The 21978-nt window shown below is 49.6% G+C and overlaps 1 protein-coding gene across 4 annotated transcripts in view; it reads right to left on the reverse strand.

Moving 5' to 3' along the window:
- The window catches only part of ADAP1 (ArfGAP with dual PH domains 1), a 62103-nt gene that overhangs the window by 1918 nt on the left and 38207 nt on the right, over positions 1 to 21978 (reverse strand). For 3 of the 4 annotated variants that reach the window (XM_049791609.1, XM_049791612.1, XM_049791611.1), the window contains 5 exons: positions 10974 to 11086; positions 8743 to 8889; positions 3043 to 3126; positions 582 to 644; positions 160 to 231 (listed from right to left, as the gene is read on the reverse strand). In XM_049791609.1, the coding sequence (XP_049647566.1) occupies positions 160 to 231; positions 582 to 644; positions 3043 to 3126; positions 8743 to 8889; positions 10974 to 11086 (479 nt within the window). Of the gene's footprint in view, positions 1 to 158; positions 232 to 581; positions 645 to 2814; positions 2967 to 3042; positions 3127 to 8742; positions 8890 to 10973; positions 11087 to 21978 lie in introns of those variants that run through there. The other variant, XM_049791610.1, reaches the window with a different exon arrangement.

A 21978-nucleotide genomic window follows, 5' to 3' on the forward strand; every position in this document is an offset into this window, starting at 1 on the left:
CCCCCTGGCGGTGACAGCTCAGTGCCCTCTTGGCTCTCCCACCAGCCTGAGCATCACTGCAGATGACTATTATTACTTACTATTATTACTACCACCACTATTACTATTATTATTATTGCAGATAATTCCCAACAGACAGCCCAGGCACCTTCATCTTACCAGGGGATCTTTGAAATACATGAGCCGTCGGTCATCCATGGTGAACCATCGCTTCTTGAATCCCTCTGTTTGCTGAAGAATCAAAAAATGCCGGATTACAGACTAAAGCGGCACAGGTCCTCTCTTACCAGGCACGACCCAGGAGTCTGAAGGCACTCGGAGGAGCCCGACGGGCTGGGGGAGTTGGGAACACCACCAGGGTCCGGGCCAGCAGGAGGGGAGATGGGGTGGCTGGTTTGCGAAGTGGTTTTGGATTTTTTTTAACGTTTGCTCCCAGGTGAGGGAAGTGTAGTAACACACTCATGGCGTTAAGGTTTTGCCTCTCCGGCAAGGGTGGGTTTCTCCCACCAGCGGACCCTTCTCAGCCCTGTACAGAGCAAGACTCATGTTTAGAGGGACTGCAGAAATGTTTTATATCCTACCTTTGGCCCCGTTTTCTCCATGTACCCTTCCTTCAGGTAGTTTCTAGAAAGCTTTGGCACCAGCTGGAGCAACCCAAGAGGAGAGAAAAGAGAGCAGCGTCAGATGGAGGGCACTGGGGGGGTCCCGGGCGTGCGGGACAGGGCTGGGGGTGCACTGGAAGGAAAGCCCACGTCGAGCTCGCCCCCGGCCCCGAGCCCACCCGACGGCTCTGGCCGAGTGTCGCAGTCCCACTCCTCCAAAGCGCTCAGAAGAGGCGGGCGCAGAAACACGAAGCACCTGTAAGCATTTCACCGGCAAAGCCAGCAGCTTCCAGGAGAAGCCCCTGGGCCAAATCCCACTTCGCCGGTCAGCTCTGGCGAGGCATCTCCTCCACCAGACACAGTGGGAGCTCCTCACACAAGCCCTAAAGTATAATTGGCCTGTAAAACCCCATTAACACGTGCTGCCTGTACACTCCCCCTTCCCTGCAGATATTACTGACAACAGCTACCAGCGCCGGGGATATTTTTAACGCTGCTTAGCAAAGACAAGGCAGTAGCTGCGAAATCTTTGCAGATGCCTCTAAAAGCCTCCTGAAAGATGACAAGTCTCACCAAAACCAGAGCCGGCGAGCCTGGCCACGTGCCTCCCCACCCCTGCTCCTGCCTTGCACTTAAACAGGATATCAACAGCTCCGCTTGCCAAACCGCGCTCCCACGACACCTAACTCTGCCCAACAGCAGCTCTGGTCGAGCAGGCATGTACTTGTAGGGCAACGACACCCCAAAATACAACAGTCCGAAGAATCGCACGGCTGTTTTGCAGCGGCCGGGAGCATCTTCGTCTTGGATGCTTCATCGTGGGCCGCGAAGGGCTCTGCAGCGTTTATAGCCCCGGTGTTTGCTCCTAGGGTGGGGCTGAGGACTCTTTGCTAAGCAAGGAGCTCATCACCCTCGGCTCAGGGAGGTTCTTCCACCCTGCAGATGGGTCCCCAAAGCATCCTTCAGAGACCCTCGCTCCCCGGACCTGCAGAGGCAGCCTGGGCATCCTTAGAGTGGCGTGAGCAATTTATACCTCTACCGCATTTAACCTGGCTCTTGTTTAAATTTAATGCCTTTTCATTTCTCTGACAGGGTAAAGGAATCGTAAATTAGATGCTAATGATGGCAACACCCAGGATGGAGCTACCTGGTGTACCCCACCCAGTCTCCACAGAGGTCTCCCCAAGCTGAACGCTATGAAGCGTTGTTCAGTATTTCAAGGTCGTAAATTAAACCTCGCTAAACATTACGCTCCTCTGTTTCCTCCAAAGAATAATAGATGAGAAGAGGATGATAAGTAAAAATATAAATAGCTTATCTCTCACCAAAACTGCCAGCAGGTGAGCACATAAACACTCTTCACCAACCGCTGGACAAACGGCAACTCTGTTAAGGTCTGTGGGTTTTTGGGGGCAATTTGATTCAGATATGTCAACCAACTTTAACAGAAGTAGAGGATATGGAGAGGGGTAGAAATGACTAGGGCAAGTACACGCTGTACAGTGACTCTACTATAGCCGGCTAACGAGGCTCTTCTTACGTTTTTTGCTATTTGCCCAGTTTAACTTCTTGTCAGAAAACTGAAGCCCCTCATGTTGGGGATCAGATACCAGCTACGGGACCGTCCTTCTTTATTCTCCCCACGGATTAGGACAATGTCGGTGCATGGGTCCGACGGGAAAGGCTTTGGCTCCGGGGGTCCTCGGGACTCACGGGCAGCCGGGGGACAGAGCCACCCTGCAGCTCAGAGCCGGCCCCGGACCACGACTGGGCCCCTCCCAGGTAATTAGTAGAAGGCAGGTAATGCAATTGGATTTCAAAATCTACAAAGTCAAGGAGGTAACAGAGAGCAATCAACAACAACAACCACCAGTGACGTTGCGCACCAATTGCAGCGCAACTGCAACACAAGGCACTTACTGTCAGCTCGCGTTAATATTGCCTCTAGGATCATATTAGCAAAAGGTAATGCAATCAGCAGCTCCAGCTCCCGGAAAATACAAGACAGAGATTCGTAAGACAGGCTGCATTGACCTGCACACAAGAACTCATCCCAGAGGCCTGGGTACAGCACTGACATTCTTTTGCCTTCATCTTTTCTACCTCGCAGTCTTTGTTTCAGCTGTTAATATTATAGCAACCATCTTTGAGAAAGACGCTTATGGCTTCTGTATAGGTGACAGCACTGGAGTTACTTATACACGCGACTCACATTTTGAGGGTGAACATGTGTGCGTGCATGCGGTTTCCAAGGCTGGATCTTGGTAGCAGGTGCTGCACATGGGCTCGACGTCCCACCACAATCATTTCAGCCCAGTAATTGCAAAACGCTCTGAAGGATGGCACACTATCCAAGCTTTCCAGCTTGTTAACAAGATGCTAAAAATGAGCAAGAGGGAAAAAAAAAAAGCCAACCAAAAACAACTGCAGGAAAACTCACATCAACGTCGCTGGCTCCAGGGAATGCCACTTGTAAGTAATGAAAACGTGCTGCCCGGATGGCGTTGAACCAATCCACTATTTCCTAATAACGAGAAAGAAAAGCATAGCGAGTAACAGTCTGCACATAAAACAACATGATCCTGCTGCGTTTCATCTCTCCCATTGCTTTGTCCCAAGTGACAGCGCGTAGTTTAGCAGCAGTCCTAGAAAAAATAAGATACAGACATAAAAGAAAGCAGCAAATGGGTGAAGGATGGGGAACATCCAGCTGCTGTCCCGGGCTGCAAGACGTGCATGGAGCTCTGCAGCCCTCAAGGGGCTTTCTGCAGAGAGAAGGATTTAAGCATGTCTCCGACCTGGCAAAACCAGCAACAAGTCAGAATTGGAGATATTGAGCCTGGCATTGAGCTTGACCCTGCAAACACTGCTCGGCTCGTGCTGGCTGGGTACAAAAGCCGCCCGACCCCTCTGCAGCCTGCCCACCACCACCCCCTGCCCGCCCCGTACCGCCGGCAGCCACGAGCTGACTGTGGGCAGGACATGCAAGGAACACCTGAATCCCACCCAAATTTTAGCAACACACTTCAGTGTTTTGCTAAAAGAGTGGCTAAATATCTCTTAATCTTTGTACTCCGGTCTATCAGTCATATCTGCAAGTCCTTGAAGGATAAGCACAGTGACATTGAAGTTCCAGCTCAATTCCCAGAAGCTCTGGCACTTCTTCCTTTCCTTGGCAAAAATTTCTCTCCTTTTTTTGTGGGTTTTGTTGGTGGGTTTTTTTCCCTACAAAATAGTTGTTTTATAACTTCTTTGTTTTAAAACTCATTTATTCATTTGTCTCTGGTGAGACCCACAGAGCTTGTGTTGCGCTGGATGCCTTTTTGAAGGTTTCACTGAGAAATGCCACATTAAGTGATCCACACAGGGAGCTCTCAAATACTGCCTTGCAGTCTAAACATATGGGCAAAGGAAAGGCATTTTGGAAGGGAGATGCAAGAGCTGCCTGCACCAGGATGCTGAGCTACGGGGAGACGGATGCTGAACTATCCGGCTGTCGTTATCGCACGTGAAGCTTCACACGTCAGGGACAGGTTCAATGAGCCAGACGCGATCCTAAAATAAACGCTGTCAACCCTTTCAGGTGAGGTTGCTGTAGAGTAGGAAAGACCATATCAAAGTAGAAGTCAGCCTTCAGTAAAATTTTAACTTTTTATGCTTTAAAAAATGATTGGGGGGGTGGAGGGGAAGGCTCTTACGTCTAATTTTGGAGATCTCAGTTTTAAGGAGTTGAATTGTGGGTATCTCAAAAATGGTCGAACGTGGTAAATAGCCACCCTCTAAAAGTTCAAACGTTTTGCTTTGGTTTGTTAATCTACTTCAAGTTAAAGGAAAAAAAACCCACAGAGCATAATAGGAGATATACAAACGATGTTTTGGAAAACTCTGACCTACTTGTCTGAGGTTTTACTTACTTATCACTTGCTTTTCTACCCTAAGCAGCTAAGCAGACCCCAGATAGCAGCACAAAGAGGATCAGTGAGAGGAACTGGCTCCTGAAGTTAATGGTGACCAAACCAGACTGGAAGTGATGAACAATAAGCTGTAATGTTTGAAGTTAATGGTGACCAAACCAGACTGGAAGTGATGAACAATAAGCTGTAATGTTAAAAAGTTATTTCATACAGTCACCAACTGGATGGCTATATACATATGGGTCTCCTTCATGATCGTGATGCGAGATAGGGTTTCACCCTGCAGAAAAGCAGAGGCCAAAATCCTCATTGACTCCCAGCAGTCAATTGCTTCTCAGAATATTGATCATCCATCGCCGGAGGAAGGGGCACCACCGCCTTTCTTTATACAAACCTATATCTGCACATGCAAAGCCAGAAGGCTCAGTTGCTAAAAATTTTCTGTGGGTATAATTATGAACAATGCCACAGATAGAGTGAGGAGATGATATCTGATGTATTAAACCAACATCAAACCGTTCGGTGTTTTCAGATGGGAAGGTGCCGCTTCAGTAGCTCATTAGCAGAGATTCCTTTCACCGATTTATGTCTCGGAGCAAGGAAAGAAAACGAACTACTGCCTGCACCTTTGCAAATGGCTTTTCCAGGCTCTCGGCTTCCTCCCGGTCTGCTTGCGGTGCCGCTGCAGACCCCCGCTCCGCTTGCCCCCTCGGTGTCCCGGCAGTCTCCATCCTGCACCAGAGCCACCCGCATCGCTGTGGCAGCCTCAGACCGACAAGCCCAGACAAAAATGCAGATTCGTCTCCCCATACCTCCCGCTCATCCACGCCTGGAGCTCAAGCAACGAACTCTTCCGATCGATCCCTCATGCCACCTCTTCCCATCCTGAAAGCTGCCGGCGTGGCTCAGGAAAGGAGGAGCACTGGGAAAAAAGCATTTTGCTAATCTATCCAGAGACCTTCCAAAGCCCTCGGTCCGCAGCCCACCTCTGAGCGTCATCCTAAGGGCGATGGTGACACGGGGGATGGCAGCAGCCGACGACAGCTCCTGCCATGGCTTCTCGAAGCCCTGCAGAGGGAGCTTCAGCCCTGGAGAGGAGCTGGGAGCGGTGGGAAATCCTCTTCTGCAGCTTTCTGCCTCCCACGCCCAGATGGAGATGTGGGGACAGGTAAGGCTGGCTCCAGCCTTGTGCCCCCCAGGAGGGACGGACAGTTTGGGTACCCCCAGGACACGGGCCAGTCCTCCGCAGAAGATCGGTCTCCAGCTCCAGCCGGTGCCTCCGCATCCCCCCGGGTGGCTCCGGTGGTGGGTAAGTGCCAACAAGGGACCACGTTGACATCCTTTAAAATAGTCAGCGCCCAAGACACATCTTGCCCTCCCCCTCCAGACACCCACATCACGAAAGCACCCAGATACGCCCACTCTGAGCAGGGTGCTGGGGCTGGTTTCAGGCTCTCGTTTGCCATCAGGACACACCGAGGAGCCGACGAAGGAACTACACCTCCAGGCAAGTCACGTCCTGCTGTCCCACCCCACGAAGCTCTGGGACGGCAGCACGGCGATCCGCTTCGTCCGTCCGTCTTTTATCCCTTTGGGTGCCTTATTCCAGCAAATGCATCCGGGGCAGCAGGGCTCTCCCAGCCGTTTCAGGGGTTGAACAAGCACCTGTGGGATTATCCCACCCAAGAGATGAGCCTGCTTTCTTCTGGGGTATTGCAGCAAAAAAGCCAAGGGGAGAGCAGCACGCGATGCTTTGGATTACTGCCGAGCTTCTCGGTGGAAAAAAACCCCAAACCCAAACGCTGCCCTGGTGGGAGGCAAGCCAGATCGGTGACAGGATTAGGTGGGGAGGGATCAAACCCCAGAAATATGAGACAGGAGCCTAAATCAGGCTCAAGGGCTTCAGATCGGGGAGAGGCAGCACCTCTGGGGTACAGGGGGACACCCTGGGGCTGCTGGGGGAGTACGGGAGGGAGAGAAGGGCAGCGGGGGACCGCAGGCGAATTCTGGGGCTGCCTCCGGTCCCAAAGGGCAGGAGCTTACCCCAGGGGCTGTCATCTTCTTGCAGCCCTCGCTCAGCCGAAGGGGCAGACCAATTTCAGGGAAGTCGAAAGAAATTCAACCTGGGCCTTATCAGATGGCATCAGAGCGTGTCCTGCCAAACCACCGACACGAAGGCAGAAGCAACCATGTGAGACCCGTGAGACTGCTCCTTCCACGAGCTCCCAGCAGAAAGCTCAGCCTTTTAAACCCAAAAAACCAAGTAACAGTATAACCCTGACTCCGTCCCTCACAGCTGGGCTGAGCGGACCACCAAAGCCCAGCAAACCAGAGACACAAGCCCAATGGTGGGATGCAGCTTTCACAGGAAAGAACTTCTTCCTCTGATTTTGATTTAAATTGTGCCCAGGGAGGTACCTGAGAGCGGCCCAGCAATACTTTGCTGTTCTAAAGCAGCACCTGGTGACAAGCAGCACCTACTCCGCATCAGGGGACTTGAATATCCCACCAGGCAGAGCGGATGGAGGGGAGGCTAAATTCGGGAGCAGCCCTGCCGGAGCAGCTCCCTGGAGCCCACAAACGCACAAGACCCCAGGGTGCTGCAGGCATGACAGGCTGGTCTGGAGCACAGGGCTGGAGAGACACAGCCCGGCTAATAAATCGCTGTGCATGCAGCAAGCAGAAGGCACGCAGGCACGACCACGCTGTGCCGCTTCCTACTGAGCGGCAAGACCTGCCTAGTTTTAAGTGGTCATCATTGCTTTCTTTTTATAGCCAAACACGTACATGAGGGGAGAGAGAGAGAGATTTTCTTTATATATCTATATACAGCAGCGCAGACACAGGCACGCATTCATCTATTATGCGCGTCTATTATATGCATATATGCATGTGTGTGCATGCATATTGCATGCGCATTTCTGTGCATGTACAAAACCAGGCGATGCCACTAATTAACCCAACCTGACACACTAATTGCCTCCTGCCAGGAGTGCCTGCGCTACACAGGAACCACATCCAGCCTGTCCAGCGCAGCCCTGTGAGCACCACAGGCATCATCCTGCTCCACTGTGCCTGGAGCCTGACGGCAGCAGAGGCAAAATCAGCTTTGCTCACCCACAAGCGAAAAATATCTCGGGTTTTGGTGGCATTATTGGCCTATACAGTCTGGAGAGAAGCCACTGTTGTGAGCACAGACTGCTTATCCCTAGCAGGGCTGCCTGGCTCACCGTGACTGGGTGAACAGCTAGGAAGGGTTGTGCACCGAGACAATCCTGTAAATCCCTGCCATGCCGGTCCAGGAGGGATCACTCCCAGAAAGCCTCTCTGACAGACAGGACGCCGAACACGATGCAACTTCAAAGGCTGAAGGCACCATGGCGGCCAGAGGAAAGTAGATGCGATGTCAACACGACAGCTTTAGGCTCTGATTTTGTGGCCGCTCCAGGGCTGCTGGTATTTTATGGGGAGCCCCAAATATTTGGGGGAGGGAAGAAAGAGATGAAAATAAGGCTGTGAGATGGCATTCACTGCAAACTCACCTGGGTCTGCTCTCTGCATGGACACCAGGCCATGTCGCCGTTCTTCACGGTGGCCCCCCAGGCTGGGACCCCTGTGACACCCTCCAGGAGGGCTGGGACCCCCCTCGCTGCCCTGGCCAAGGTGTCCCACTGTCCTCGCTGTGCAAACGGCCGCCCCGGACCCACGAGCCCTCTTCTTCCCACCTCCCTTCAGAGGCACGAGGGCATCGAAGCAAGGGGATTTATTTCAACGCAAACATGCATATTTGAATTTTATAAAGTACAAGACAGGCAGAGAAACAACCAGTTCCTCCGTTCTCCTACAATCCAGTTCACTCCCCTTTTGCAAGTCCTTAGATCGAGTCCCCACACCTTTCATTGCTCCACTCACCCCATCTCCTTCTCCAGGCACCGAGGAGCCTGCCTTAAAAAATGCCTCTGCCCGTGCGTCTAGTTGTAAGCAGAAGAACAGTAACTCCTTCCATTTGCATCTCATTATTTAGAAGACACGCTTGTCAACCTTCACGCTTGGAAGGACACAACAAACACGCTCAAAGCTGGCTGTGCATCCTGTACCCCCGTCCCTTCCACACACTCCCAACAATTCCCAGCTCCGTTAGAGCCTGGTGTGCCACAGGCTGGCTCTGAGCAGCATCAACCCCCAGGACCACGACCCAACCCTTCTTGTTACCTCCGCACTCTCACCTTGCCATCTTCATGATAGACAAAGATGTTCCTTGTGCTATTGTCCTTCAAGTAAGTGATCTGCAGTCCATGTGGGTTCCCGATTTTTGCAGGCTGGAAAGTCGCATTTAGATGTTCGATCTTCATAATTGCTTTGGGTTCTTTTGCCTGGAAAACACAGCTGAGTGAGCAAACACCCGAGAATTGGCTTTCAAACCAGAAAGCAGTTCACTTGGTCAGAAAAAACTCCTGATTGAGGCCATTAGCTAAAAAAACTGACTCCCAGCACACAAAACTGGTGATGAGATATCTGAGACTTTGCTCAGGCTTTGCCAGCCTGGAAACATGCTCTGTTCTGCAAAATTCAGCAGAGTTCAAGGGGAGAAAGGTTTCAGCCCAGAAGCAAGATGGACAGGCCAAGTGTCATGATAGGATGTTGTGCTATAAAGACAAGCGTTTACACCATGCCTCCTGTCTCAGCCTCTGTTTAGCTGTCTCCTGACCTAGATCTCCTCCAGCATCTTTACCCAACGATAAGTGACCAGCGTTTACACAGGGATGAGCACTATCAAAGAAGAAAGAAAACCATTCAGCCAGACAAAAAAAAAAAAAAAATCAGACCGCTGACTAACAGGCCAGGATGCTTTCTGCATGTTGAGCACCCACAGCCAGTTCATCCTTGCCCAAGAAGATGGAGGATTATCCCCCTTGCCAACTTCAGACCTGGGTGCTAGGCTGGCAGGGGCACCATGCCCATGTCCCCACCAGTCCCATCCTCTCACATGAGCCGTTGGCTTCTGACCCTGCTCCTCCCCTTGTCCTCCAAACTGGGAGCTTTCTTTTCGGAAGGACAAATATATACCTTACAGCCCACCTCTTGGGTGGGTTAGCCCAGTGGTGAGCCTGGATCAGGCCCTCCAAGGCACCAATCCCACCTGCCCCCTCTGTGGCGGGTCACTTGAACTTCATAGCGTTGTTTGTCTTCCCACAAAACACCTCTAGAAGTTTACCAACCGTTTAGGACCGCACTGAGAAGTGAACTAGCAAGCATGAATAAAACATCCCAAAAAATAAAGATTAGGCTCTTGGTAACACCAGTTTTAGGGCACAGCCGTGGGCCAGCAGAAGGTCGTGCAGTGGTGCCATGGTCCCCAGCACCACGCAGAGGTCCCTGAGCTGGTGGAGATGCTAGTGCCGCTTTGGGAACTTGGGGGCTTGCCATGGACACACAGCCATCGTGGGTGACCGCAGCAGGGAAGTCCCAGCAAAGAGGTCCCGTCTCATCTAGGCAGTGCCATTCCCACCACAGCTATGGTCAACGATGAAGCAAAGCAGCTTTAAATTACCAGAGCAGTCAACAGCAACTGAATGGGGGCTGCTGGGACTTTCACTTCTCCCTCGGTAATGACTGGATCTCTCCTGTCCACAAGATGCAATTGCACCATACCACACCAAGCCGAAGGAGAAGACGGTGCTATTGAAGCTGGCTGCGGAGAAGTGCGGATGGATGTTCCCCTCCTCTGCACAGCATGGCTCATCATGACACCACGATTGCATCAACTACTTGAGAAAACTGTCTGGCGTCTTGGTCTGGGCTGCTCTCAGCTGCAATATTTAGGGAAGACTCAAAGGTCAGAGAAAACACCTTGGCTTCCTCCATTACGTGGTGCAGAATAGTAGAGGGTCTATCCATTCATCACAAATGCAATTTTCATGGTAATATCTCCCTTTCTCACTTACAATAAATGAAACGTGCTCCGGGGAAAAAGACAAATGCTTCCATACTGCTTGATGCTGGAACAGAAAGCCAGGGAGCTTTTCCTCTGAATTGCTTGCCATGCCATGCAAAGAAGGTTTCAGACCCCAGTGACCACTGCAAGGTGGTGACACCTTCATCACAAGCTAGCCATAAATATGAAACCCACATCAGCTGGATGATGCAGAGCCAGAGCTGAGAAAAATTCCTTTGTTGGTGGTTTAAGAAAAGCCTTATCGCCTTTAAAGGGCAACAGAGCAGGAATGTGTAAAATGGCCAGTTAGGGTGTCTCACCGTGACTGTGGTGGTGGTGGACCAAGAGCAAACCCTACTAAAGAGAGCGGTGAGCTGTACCTGGCACCCTTGTCCTGGAGTGACTGGGGACTCAGCGCTTACGAAAACTGTTTAAATAAAATGGTGGCCTAGGAATCACATGTTCAAAGATGCTCTTACAGTTGCGATCCCCTGTCTGCATACAGCAACCCCAAGTACTCACATCGTTTTTGTTGAAGTACTTCAGTGCACCTTCCCTCTCCGATAACACGAATTTTCGGCTTAAGAATTGCCCATTGTCGCGTCCTCTCTTCCACAGAAATCCTTCTCGGTACCCTGCAGCAGAAAGCAATTGCTGAGAACCAGCGATAAAATGCTGTATTTAAAAAAAAGAGACAGTGTAAAGAAAAGGAGAAAGAGCTTCAACTTCAAAACCAAGCAGACCAAATATGTGGCTGGATTGCTCAAGACACGAACGAAACAGGCCTTCTCCTTCAGATTTGCTCTTCTCACTCTGCTCTTGCTCTTTTCCAACAGCTTGTGCCTCAGATGCCCCCGCTCTGACAGCGTGCTGTGGCAAGCAAAGGGGGATTTCTGCCGTGCATCCTGTGCTGCCATACAGCTGAAGACTTGAGGACCAAGGTTGCGTCCCTGCGTGGGCTCCCAAAGGACAGCCGCTGCCACAGCTCCCGGCGTCAGGGATGCTGCTCAACTTATTCCCATAAGTAGCACTTTTGGGGAAAGGGAAAGGCAGGCGAGATGTGCCTCCTCTGCTGATGCTGCTAAAAACTGAAAAACGGGATGTGTGCGTGCAGGTAAAGTGACTCAGGGCGGATGGATGTATCAGAGTAAGCCACAAATAACATTTTTCACATGGAAAAAGGGGAAAACGCTTGCAGTTCTTCCCACTGACTTCAGGGCACTTTAGTTCAGAAAGCCACTGAGCCAGACTCAGCATCGTCTCCCCTCGGAGCGGGTCCCTCCAGCCCCCAGGCAGCCCGGCTGGCCACCCGCTGCCTCTTCCCTCGCCCTGGATATCAGTCCCATGGGCGGATTTGCTGCTCGGGAAGAACGCTATTCAAAATACACGTGCCTTATGTAAAACTCAAAAGAGCCAGAGAGAGAAAAAAGAATCTAAAAATCTTACCTCATCAAATCAGAAAAGTAATTACAGCTAATTGGTGCCAGCACCTCCTGCAACAGCCACGCTGCTCAGCTTACCTCGCAACAAGTTTAATTGACGCCCTTATTTCAAATGCTTCAAAACAAAGAAACCCCAAGAACTGCCCAATACCAGGTTTTGTGAATGTTAACAGAGCAGTTTGATGGTCGTCTTCCATTTATTTAAGATATAATTTTACAAAAGTCCCACTGAAAAAGTGTTCCCTTTCTCTCTTAGTTTCACCCCTTTTCTATTTTTGTTATTGGCTCTCAGGAGCTAGGATTTTAAAATTAAAAGCTATATGTTTTATAACAACTTTCAAATAAGTAGCTAAACTTTTTTTTTTTACTATGTCAAGTGGCATATTAAAGCCTCTCCTTTACCTGCCTGCTACAAACCAGTGGTGTACAGAAATTCCTCATTCAACCTGCTTTTCACTTGTCCACCCTGATATAGGATTGATTTAAACCACAGATGAAAAGATGCAGAAAAATCCCTCAACCAGCTCCTCAACACTGACTCTACAGGTGTAAGCAATATAAAATATTTCCATGACATAAAAAAACTAAAGAAAGAAAAAAAATGCATGCACACACACACATCCCCCCTCCCCTTCTGTCTGGACTTATGAAATCGTACGCCAAATACTTTCTCCAGGTCCTCAAAGAGGCTTTACTGAACACCAGGCAAAGCCATCGACGTCTGCCATAAATAAGTGCAATGGCAAAGCCCGTGCTGTTGCTAATGCTGAATGCTAACCACAGAGAGCATCATAAATCCGACCAGCGCATCCGACAGCTGGCACGTGGGACTGCAAATGGGCCGATAACTTGATGCAGATGGAAGCGGTGGAAATATTTAAAGCTGTCAGCAGCCCTTTCCTTTGTTTCTTTATTCCAGACGGGACATATGTTGCAGCAGGGCTTGATTTTAAATGTGGGGGCTCATCCTGCCGCCCCCAAATAGGGATGCGCTGCCACGCAGCACGCACGCTTCGTTACAGAGCCCGCAGGGATCCCCCCCCACGTTATTTACAGCTCGCTCACACGAGAGCGCCAGCGCGAGCAGAGCGCGCGCCAATCCCCGCCGTGAGGTCCGGCAGTCCCCGCTGCCTGCGCTCCCACGGCCCGACCGCTTCCCACGGCCAGGCAGACCCAGCAGCAACCGAGGCCGTGTTTAGCGCCCAGAGATGCGAACGGGACAGCCCAAACCCTCAGTTATCCCACGGCCGCAGCCACCTGGTGATGCCTAATCCTTCTGCCTCCCAGCCCTCCCCATCCCTCCGGCGCAGGACAAGGGCTCCATCCCACGCGGAGCATCGTCACCCACGTGCACTGGCAGCTGTATGCAGGTCCACCGGCCCAGTAACCCAGAGGACCAGTACTGGACACATCAGGGGAATGAGAGGGTCTGAAGCTCTTTCTCTGGTCCACCCCTCCACCCAGGGAGAGACCTCCCCAAAGCCATGAGCAGAAGTAGCTAATTCGGTCCATCAATGCTATCCTAGTCCAACTGTGGGCTTGCTATATACTTTTTTCTAGTGAAAAGACACAGCTAACCCGTTGGAGGGCACTTGCAGTGTCAGAAAGAGAAGAACCCACAGGGAGCAGGATTATCCGAAGCCTGAGCAAGGGGAAGCAGCCAAGAAAGCCAACAAAACCCAGCCAAGGGCAACCGCATCCGACAGCGGCGCGGGAAAGGCCCAGGCTGATGCAGTCACATCCCCGTTGCGGTAGGAATTAAATGCCAGGGAACCGAAGCTCTGACTGATTCAGAGTCAGATGCTGCTACCTGCCAGGCTCGTATCGGCAAAACTGCTACGTAGCCTATAGCAGACCGTACACGACAGAGCTGAAGAGGAATACTGTCTCTCTGACAGGAGACAGACAGGCAGTGGGTGATACGTTTATAAAATGCAGGATTTGCTTAATGTAAGGCAGAGCTGCTGCCGGGGCTCTGATGGCTGGCGATTGCCGACTGCTCTCTTGAAAGGCAAAACGTTAAGCAGCTTGCTCTCAAAGTGTGTGGTTTAGAAAGCAAGGACAGGCAGTTTCTGTTCCTGAAGGGTGCTGATTTTAATGCCAAGCCAGTCGGAGCAACAGGAGAGTACTTCAAAAGCCATTTCTGTTCACTCCATTAAACAGCAGAGACGGTTTCAGAGCCTTTCCGCCACCTCTCTGTGCCCGATATTTGGGGAACACTAACTTCTCGGGGGGGGCTGGAGGGAGCTGGGTTTGGAGGAAAGGGCATCACTGTCAAACGAGAGAGAGGAGAGACAACGCAAGGAGGACAGAGACATCCCCAAATGCAAATGTGGGGTTATGCAGAAGGAAAGCTCATCTTTTTCTTCAGAAATCCCTGCCTGCTCTGCTCGGTTCAGCAGAGCACTGGGCATACAGAGCTCAGCTCTCTGCAGCTCCACCTCGGAGCAGCTCAGCTCCACACGTCTTGGCTGTGGGTCTCATCCATCCATTCATCTCGAGTGTTTCATTACGAACATCTGAATGGCAAAGGATGCCCCAGGCATTCCTTATTAAACTTGTTCCCTTCCACAACACATTTTTTGTGATTTTTCTTAACACTTATGGGATGAAGAATAAAATTGCTCTGCATTTCCCCAAAGAGGATCTCAAATAATTGCAAATCTTTAAAGTCCACCTAATGCTTATGCCTGGCAGATGGGAATCGTAACGGTTGTATACAAAGAGAGGGAAGCCCAGAGAGGTTTGGTGAACTGCCCAGGACAAGACTGTGAGCCAGCGTCAAAGTCAGGCTGGAAACCCAGCTTTCCCTGCCGCCTTACATAGCGACATTTCACCAATGTGATCTTTCCTTTCCAACCTTTTGTGGCAAGACACAATATCCAAATTCCATTCCAAGGAAGAACTAAAAAAAACCCAACACAACACTAAGCGTTATCCCTTTCCATACTTCGCATGCCAGCTCTTCCCAGACCAATTGCCTCTGCAAAAGAGCTCCTGGCTGCTCTGACAAAGCCAGCTGCTAATTTCACTCTACTTCTGTACAGATTGTGACAAATCCTTTGCTTGCTTCTTTTCTTTTTCTTTCTTTCTTCCTTCCTTCCTTCCTCCAGGGCTGCATCTTCGGGAGCTGTTCCTGTGCTCAGCCCAAACCTGCACCCCTGTCAACACCAATCAGTGCAAACCACCGTGAGCTGGACTTGAACCCAACATGAACCCACCCAGGTTCCCCAGGCAAACAGTATGTCAGCGAGATGTGTCCTCAATGTCCCGATCTAAAGGATCGTGAAAACAGCCAGAGAAGGTGTTGAGAAACAAAACTGCAGGAGGCTGAACAGGGAATGGGATCTCACAACGGAGGCCATTGGAGTCGGAGAACTAAACCGCTTCCTCCGCGTCTCTGTGAGCTGCTCTACCTTAGCCACTGCTTCGTATTAGGAGGCATCTGGACAAATTCAGATCTCCGCGAGGGCTGTTCTGCTTATGTTGAAGCTAAACAACCGCTAGCCCTACAACGCTTGCCGACGGCTGGCGTTGGACCACGCAGCATCGCGTTGCCAACACGTTTGGTTCCTCTCCCGAGGTGCAGGACGAGGGATGCGGCCGCCTGTCATCATCCCACTCGATCACCAGCACCCAACTGGTGAAGACCTGCTGGAGATCACCTACAGGCACCCTTTAGAAATACCCCTCTCGCATTGCTAACACCGCTGCTGTTCGGTCGTCAAGTTTTCTGTGTCACTTCAGCCGCCTGCCAAGAAGAAAAACCAATCGCTTGCTTTTGTAGGCAGTTCTGGCGCAAACCTGTGACACTTGCAAAAAAACCATCAAGCAGTTGTGACAAAGTTAGCCAACAAACAGCACGTAATATAACCTGAAATCACAGAGCCCAAATGGGTATTTTTGACCCATTATGTAGTTTCCAAGGTACAATGAGGAACTGACATTTCCACGCTCAATTCATCGCACCAGCTAAAACTCTGTGGGGCAAAGAAAACAGGGTCGCTACGCTGGTTGACTGAAAAGAAGATATTTCATGGCCTTGTCAGCTCCGTTGAGGTGGCAGCTGGAGCTCCTCCAAGCCAAGCATCTAAAACTGGCAGGACCCATTGGGCACGCAAGTCTAGCCCAGCTTTCTTGCTGTCTGAGAGGCCGCAGAGGAAGCGAGGGAGAGGATTTTCTATCAAGACAATCTGATGCAGACACTGTCTTTCCATCCGACTTCTGCCAGCAATTTGTTCAAGTTCCCCATTTTTTAAGAAGAGGGGTATTGTTACTTCCCCACCTCAGAAAGCCGTTATGGTGCTTAGTTAATGATGGGGTTTTTGGTCTCCGAGAATGTGGATTATAGGAAGTACCCAAAATTACTCTTTCGGTTTCAGCCTTTGTTCTCAGAGAAGAAAAAAACCCTCCTGCGAGGAGGACAATCAGATCCACTGGCTTGGAAAAAAAATAAATAATAATACATGCATGGACTTGGCTTTCTGTCATCCCAAGTAAAACGTTATAAACTTGGAATTAAACCACATCTGCGCTTCAGTTTCTCTGGCCCTTCATTTTGCAATTTCACCTGGAAAGAGGAGTCAGAACTGCTTGTTGCCATGACGTTTCTAGGGCTGTGGTAAAACCAGGTCTGGTCCAAGGCTTTTAGGAGAAACACGTTAGTGTATGCAAACCCGAGCATAGCAACAGAGCCAATACCATACCTGAGCCCAAACGCATCACTGTGTTGTTTCTTGCCTTCTTGTCTCACTGCAAGACAAAGCATGGGAGGCTAAAATAGGAGAACAAATTTACTCGTGTGTGTGTGTGTGTAATCCAAGAGCAATCACATTTTCCTAGAGTTCAGGCAGGGCACCTCCACCTACGGAAGTAGATTTTCTTTCCTCCGATCAGTTAAAGTGCTGTGAGCCCAATCCAAGCTTTGGAGAAGATTTAAATACAACCTCATCACTTGGCTGCTAAAATTGCAGGGTATATATTGCCACTTCTCTGTATGTCAGAAGCTGAGTAGTCTGCTATATTAACGCTGTAAGATGTTAATTAAACCAGAATGGTAGATAGGTACTTACTGGAGATGGATGTGCCCGCTTCTTCTGCAAGGTTCCGGAATTGTATAATTATTTGGAGCAGCTGAGTGGCGAATCCCTGACATCCTCCATCACCACTTATACCAACGTCACAACCTTCTTTTAAAACAAAGAGTCTGAAGGATATTTCTTCTGAAATAAACCACACTGCCCATAGCCAGAGGGCTAGATGGAGAAGGCGGCATATTTTAAGGTTTCCCTACGGACTGGACTTTGAATAGTGTTGCAAAAAGAACTGTACACCTCTCGTTTGGCTGTGTCAGTGTAAATTGCTTGGTTTGATTGCTGTGAGCTGTAATACTTCTTCCTGTAGCATTTAGCCGCCGCCAAAGCACAACATTTCAATTACTTCCATTTGAATTTTTTTAAGCAGCTGCATTCCAATAAAAAATTATGAACAAAGGAATACTAAATTTTCTCACGGAGTGAAAACACCACTGTTTGTCCAGAGACAAACTCATCCTCCCCATACATAAGGTAGTCCCCCTGCAAGCGGTGTCAAGGTTGGTCAAACAACTTAGAGCTTTCAGTCAAGGCTGCAACTGCTCCACTGCACAGCACCAGCCGCTTGCTTCCCCCCCCGCCCCATCTGCAGCTGTGCTGAGGAGCTTATAACATCCCTGAAAAATAATTCTGCAGTCATCTCCGGATAAATACACTTCCTGCTGGTTACATGTTCAGCAGTGCGGATACAGGCATATTGGAAAGGTCAGCATCCACACGTGCAGGAGGCAGAGGGACCTCGGAGGTTTGCTGATGAGATGGGCATCCTTTCCCCCAGGTGTTCTCCTGCACTGATCAGGCGAGCAGCCACCAAGACCTGCTACTGCTGAAGCACAGTTCAGTGCTTTGGAAATAAAAGCCTCAGCAAGGAGCGAATGCGTTCAGTGATCCTGCAAACCAGTCTCTCTGCTCCTAGAAGGACACCCGGGAGGTAAGCTCTTGGTGCATCTTATGTGAGGATGGGTGCCTGGCATGTCTCATGTCACGCTCCCTCGCAGGTGTGAGAAGGGAGTGATCTCCCTTCATCCCCCTTAAGGCAACTCTTTATCCCCCTCTAAGACAACACATCCTCATCACATCTCACCCAGGCAAAGGAGCCCAAGGCTGCCCGTGTGCCGGCACGCAGACACCAAGACCCACACCAACCATTTTCTCACGCACACACAGTTTTAGAGGGGAGAATCTCCCAGCTCTTAATCAATCAGTCCTCTCTTAATGAGCACTTAGCATCCAAATTACCTTTCCTAAAGGCCATTTTTGCACAGAAGGTTTTCCTGTTGCCATCCAGTCTGCCTCTGCTGCCTTCCAGGAGCTCATAAAACAATTATTGTCCTGCCGCATTGTAGCGCCTCAGCTATGGATGCAAGCAGCTGATTAGATTGATTGCTTCCACAATACCCAATTAACACACTCTGCAAATGATTGACTTAATCAAAGGCAATTAGCACTTGAATGGGTACATCAGAGAGAAAGCCAAGATTTAGTTGATGATAGAGATAACACCTTATAGACATCTCTTGGCCTTCCAAAGGAAAACATCGTCATTAATGCTTAGCTCAGAGCTGGAAGTAGCTGAAACATTAGGTCGGTGGTTTTAGGTGGCACAGAAAACACAGGGGAGTAGGAACACATACATTTCCTTTTACTGATAAAGGGAACAACGCCACATGCTCCTAAGGGGAACTTGTAAAGCATCGATGTTCCCCCTTTTCCCTCTCTTACTGCTCGTGCAGGACTGGGAGCACTGACCAGTCAAACAGACCTCAGCGACAAACTGTCATGAAATGGTAACTTTTGTTCCTGACAGCTCTAGGTAGTTAATCCCTGAGTGCTGGCCGTACAAGGTTGTCCCCTATTACCAATCCTCTGAGCAAAGCCAAACTTGTTTTACAAAACCATCTTCAATATTGAAGTCTTGCAAGGCATCTACTCCCACTACGCAATAAAGCCACCCAAAAGGACTGGATTTGGAGGCAGTACCGTGGCTCTGCAGAAATACGGGTGTCAGTGTCCTCAATGACTGTTTTTCCTCTAGACCAATCACCCCAAACGGGCACAGCCAAGACAAAGCCTCACCATGGGAAGGTCAAGGAGAACAACCCATGCCCCCTAAAACAGAGGACAGAGACCATTTTAGATCATGGGTAGGATAACTTCAAGGTTGAAGCCAACCATGGAAAACAAACTCTCCAGATCACTGCAAAAATACGTTGTCATCTTGCTTCATTTTGAGCAACAAAGCCTTTGAAATGGAAAAAGTCATTTGTTCAGCTACCCAGCTGCTGGGATCAATACATGAAATGGAGCTAAATACATCGTCTCTATGGAAAAAACATGGGAGCGAGCTTAACAACACATCAAGATCCTGAGGTTGACAGAAAGAAGACAAGATCTGACCCCGTACATAGGCATGTGGTATTTAAATGCAAGGTCAGTCCCTTGGTTTCCAGTCCCTTTTAATGTCATCGTGAATACCTTGCATTGCTGGCTCACAGCTGAAAATCCAAATTGCTTCTAAGCAAAGCCCCAATAATAAAGCTGAAATCCATTAAGCCTGTGATGTTTGCCACTATTTAAAACTGATTAAAATCGTACACGACACCACTAAGCCTAACAGTCAGAAAACACTCCTGTCAGGTCTGATGTTTCCCTGTGTAATCCAGACCCCCCTTCTTTCACCGAGTCGTCAGCTGAAAGGAGCCATAATAAGAGATCATGTACCTAATCCATCTTCCTAAGCTGTTTTTAACTGGTTTCTTTAATCACATGTTATGATTCCCTATGGAGTAGCTCTCAGGTGACAAAGACATTAATACAGTCATTCATACTCCCAGAAGGTATCTCGGATGGGATCACGTTGGCCCTTGTGCCGACTGACTGCCGCAGAAACGAGACACACGAGGTGCCTCCGCAGAGCACAGGGAAGGCGTCAGCGGGACGAAAGGTGGGAAATCGAGGCAGCAGGAGGTGACAAACTCTGGGCAAGCGACTGCAAGGTGAGGTGGTGGCAAAGGACACTCGCCAGAGAAAAAACTCCTTTTAGTAGAGCGATTCGTGATCTCCCAGTGAGCGCTCGCCTCCCCTGAAAACACTGCGTGGGAACAAATATCAGGAGAAAAGACCAAAATATACATTCCAAAGTCTTCTTCACCTGACTGCTGCTGGCATATCAGGTTTGGTGTCCACTGTAGAAAACAGCGCCACATCCTCCCTTTTATCGGTTTATCTTATAATTGACCATCGATACAGTACAACTTCCATGGTTAACTTAATTATCGAGCAAGTCTTTACATATTAAAGATAAGACAATAGTTGGCTGCTGCAAAGCAATTCGATTGTATCTGCTGGGAGACGTTAAAACCCTCTGCTGCAGAAAATGTCTTTACTGGAAGTCTTGTGCTTGCGTTACTGAGAATTCAATGTGGAATCTAATTTTACTTGGAAATCAAATGCTTCCTCTTCGAGTGGCATCCCCACACGCCCACCCGGGAGCTGCTGGCTGCTCAGAGAAAAAAAATCCAGTACAGGTAAATAACCTTCAGGTTTTGATCTTTTGAAGCCAGCCTTTTATTATAAAAAGGCAGATGAAAGCTGAGAGGTTCCCAGTGCGATACTCATTCCATTTACCAGCACTGAATGCACTCGAAGCCTGATCTAGCTGGAAAGCTGGGCGAGAAAACATTTAAGGACAAGCATGCAGTACTAAGTCATTATAATATCCGTAGAGCAGTACGCTTCAGAAGCTGAATTTTGCCAGCCAAACCACTCCCAAACCAAAAACCAGGATCCTCTTTGGGCAAGACAGAAACACTCAAAAAAATCCTCGCCGCAACCATTGCGAGTTACTTGCACGCAAGCTGCATAGGAAGACGTACTACAGCTTTCTCGCTCAGCACCTGGAGGAACCGCTGCCGCCGTCCCACGCACATCAACCCCAGCCCAGTGCTGCCCACACACAGAGCTGGTCCTGCCTGGACCTCTGCAAGCTGAGGGAGAACCCACCTACAGCCTCACATGCAACCACGACGACTTTTATACAGAAAGCAAAGAGGTGAGACCCCGAAAAATTTGGGGATGAAGAGCCTTTACACCCTCAACACGCACTGCACGGGGCTATGCCAACCTACAGGCTGCTGAGGTTTCAGCTCCAAACAACTGCAAAGCACCAGGAACCTCCTGAAGGTCTGGATTTCATACAGGCATCTTGCAGAGCCTCAAACCACAGCTATGGGATCAGGCTAAAATATCTTCCAAGCCCTGAATAGTTTTAGATGGGTCTCTTACCCACACCAATAAATAAACTCTCAGCCTTGGCAGCTGCCTACATAGGTCAATCCAAGCAAGGGTGAGATGAATTTAATCCCCCAACAGAGCTTTACAGAAGTCAGCAGAGAAGTTCACCACTGACCTCAGATGGGTCTGGGACCCTCTCTACAGGGCATCCTGGAATAAAACATTCCCCCCACGTAGGCAGCATTACCGTACAACCATAAATCATGGAAACCCGTCCTCGCACACACATAACATTCCTCTTTGTTTGCTTTGAAGAGAAATCCAAATGGCTTCGAGCACATCTGCTGCGGTGCTAACGGCTCCTGATCCTCTGTTATTGAGTGTTCGACACGTTTACAGTCAAAACTATTGCTTTATGCAGGGAAAGGAGAATTTCTTAATTTAGGACTCGTTCCTCTCCTGGCTGCTGGTTTTACAGCTGTCCCAGAAATCAGCTCATATAGGATGTGCTGGCAGCTGTGCTATCGAGGGAGGGACATTCAGCGGCACAGCCACAACCTCCAGGTTGCACAAGGACATTTGCACACCTCGTTTTTTCTAAAACTATCACCCCGCCCCATCCCCTGGAGCAGCGCAATCCCACTTTATGAACTCCCGTAATTATATAAATCAAGACTAAATTCTGTCCCAATAAATCATCGACAAAAATTCCCATCAACTTTGCTATGCTAAAATTTCTTCTCCCAGCCTCTGCAACAC

Source organism: Accipiter gentilis, chromosome 33 (assembly GCF_929443795.1).
Source record: "Accipiter gentilis chromosome 33, bAccGen1.1, whole genome shotgun sequence".
Classification (NCBI taxonomy): Eukaryota; Metazoa; Chordata; class Aves; order Accipitriformes; family Accipitridae; genus Astur; species Astur gentilis.